At 67.8% G+C, this 270-nt stretch overlaps 1 protein-coding gene across 1 annotated transcript in view; it reads left to right on the top strand.

Annotated features, from left to right (window-relative positions):
- Nucleotides 1-6: 6 nt before the first annotated feature.
- The window catches only part of IRF2BPL (interferon regulatory factor 2 binding protein-like), a 3,033-nt gene continuing 2,769 nt past the window's right edge, over nucleotides 7-270 (top strand). Inside the window, exon 1 of the mRNA XM_006778880.2 lies at nucleotides 7-264. Within this exon, the coding sequence (XP_006778943.1) occupies nucleotides 81-264 (184 nt within the window). The 5' untranslated portion in view covers nucleotides 7-80. The remainder of the gene's footprint in view (nucleotides 265-270) is intronic.

Raw genomic sequence — 270 nt, 5'->3', positions numbered from 1 at the left:
CCAGCCGGCCAGTCCTCCCCGAGGAGAAGGCGCCGCGGAGACAGCCCGGGCGGGGGCCCACCTTCCCCAGGGCTGGCATCATGTCGGCGGCGCAGGTGTCCTCGTCCCGGAGACAATCTTGCTACCTGTGCGACCTGCCTCGTATGCCCTGGGCCATGATCTGGGACTTCTCGGAACCCGTATGCCGCGGTTGCGTAAACTACGAGGGCGCCGATCGCATCGAGTTCGTGATCGAGACCGCGCGCCAGCTGAAGCGGGCGCATGGCTGCT

This window comes from Myotis davidii, unplaced genomic scaffold (genome assembly GCF_000327345.1).
Source record: "Myotis davidii unplaced genomic scaffold, ASM32734v1 scaffold309, whole genome shotgun sequence".
Classification (NCBI taxonomy): Eukaryota; Metazoa; Chordata; class Mammalia; order Chiroptera; family Vespertilionidae; genus Myotis; species Myotis davidii.
Note: the sequence above shows the minus strand (reverse complement) of the source record. Positions and strands in the feature narration are given on the sequence as shown.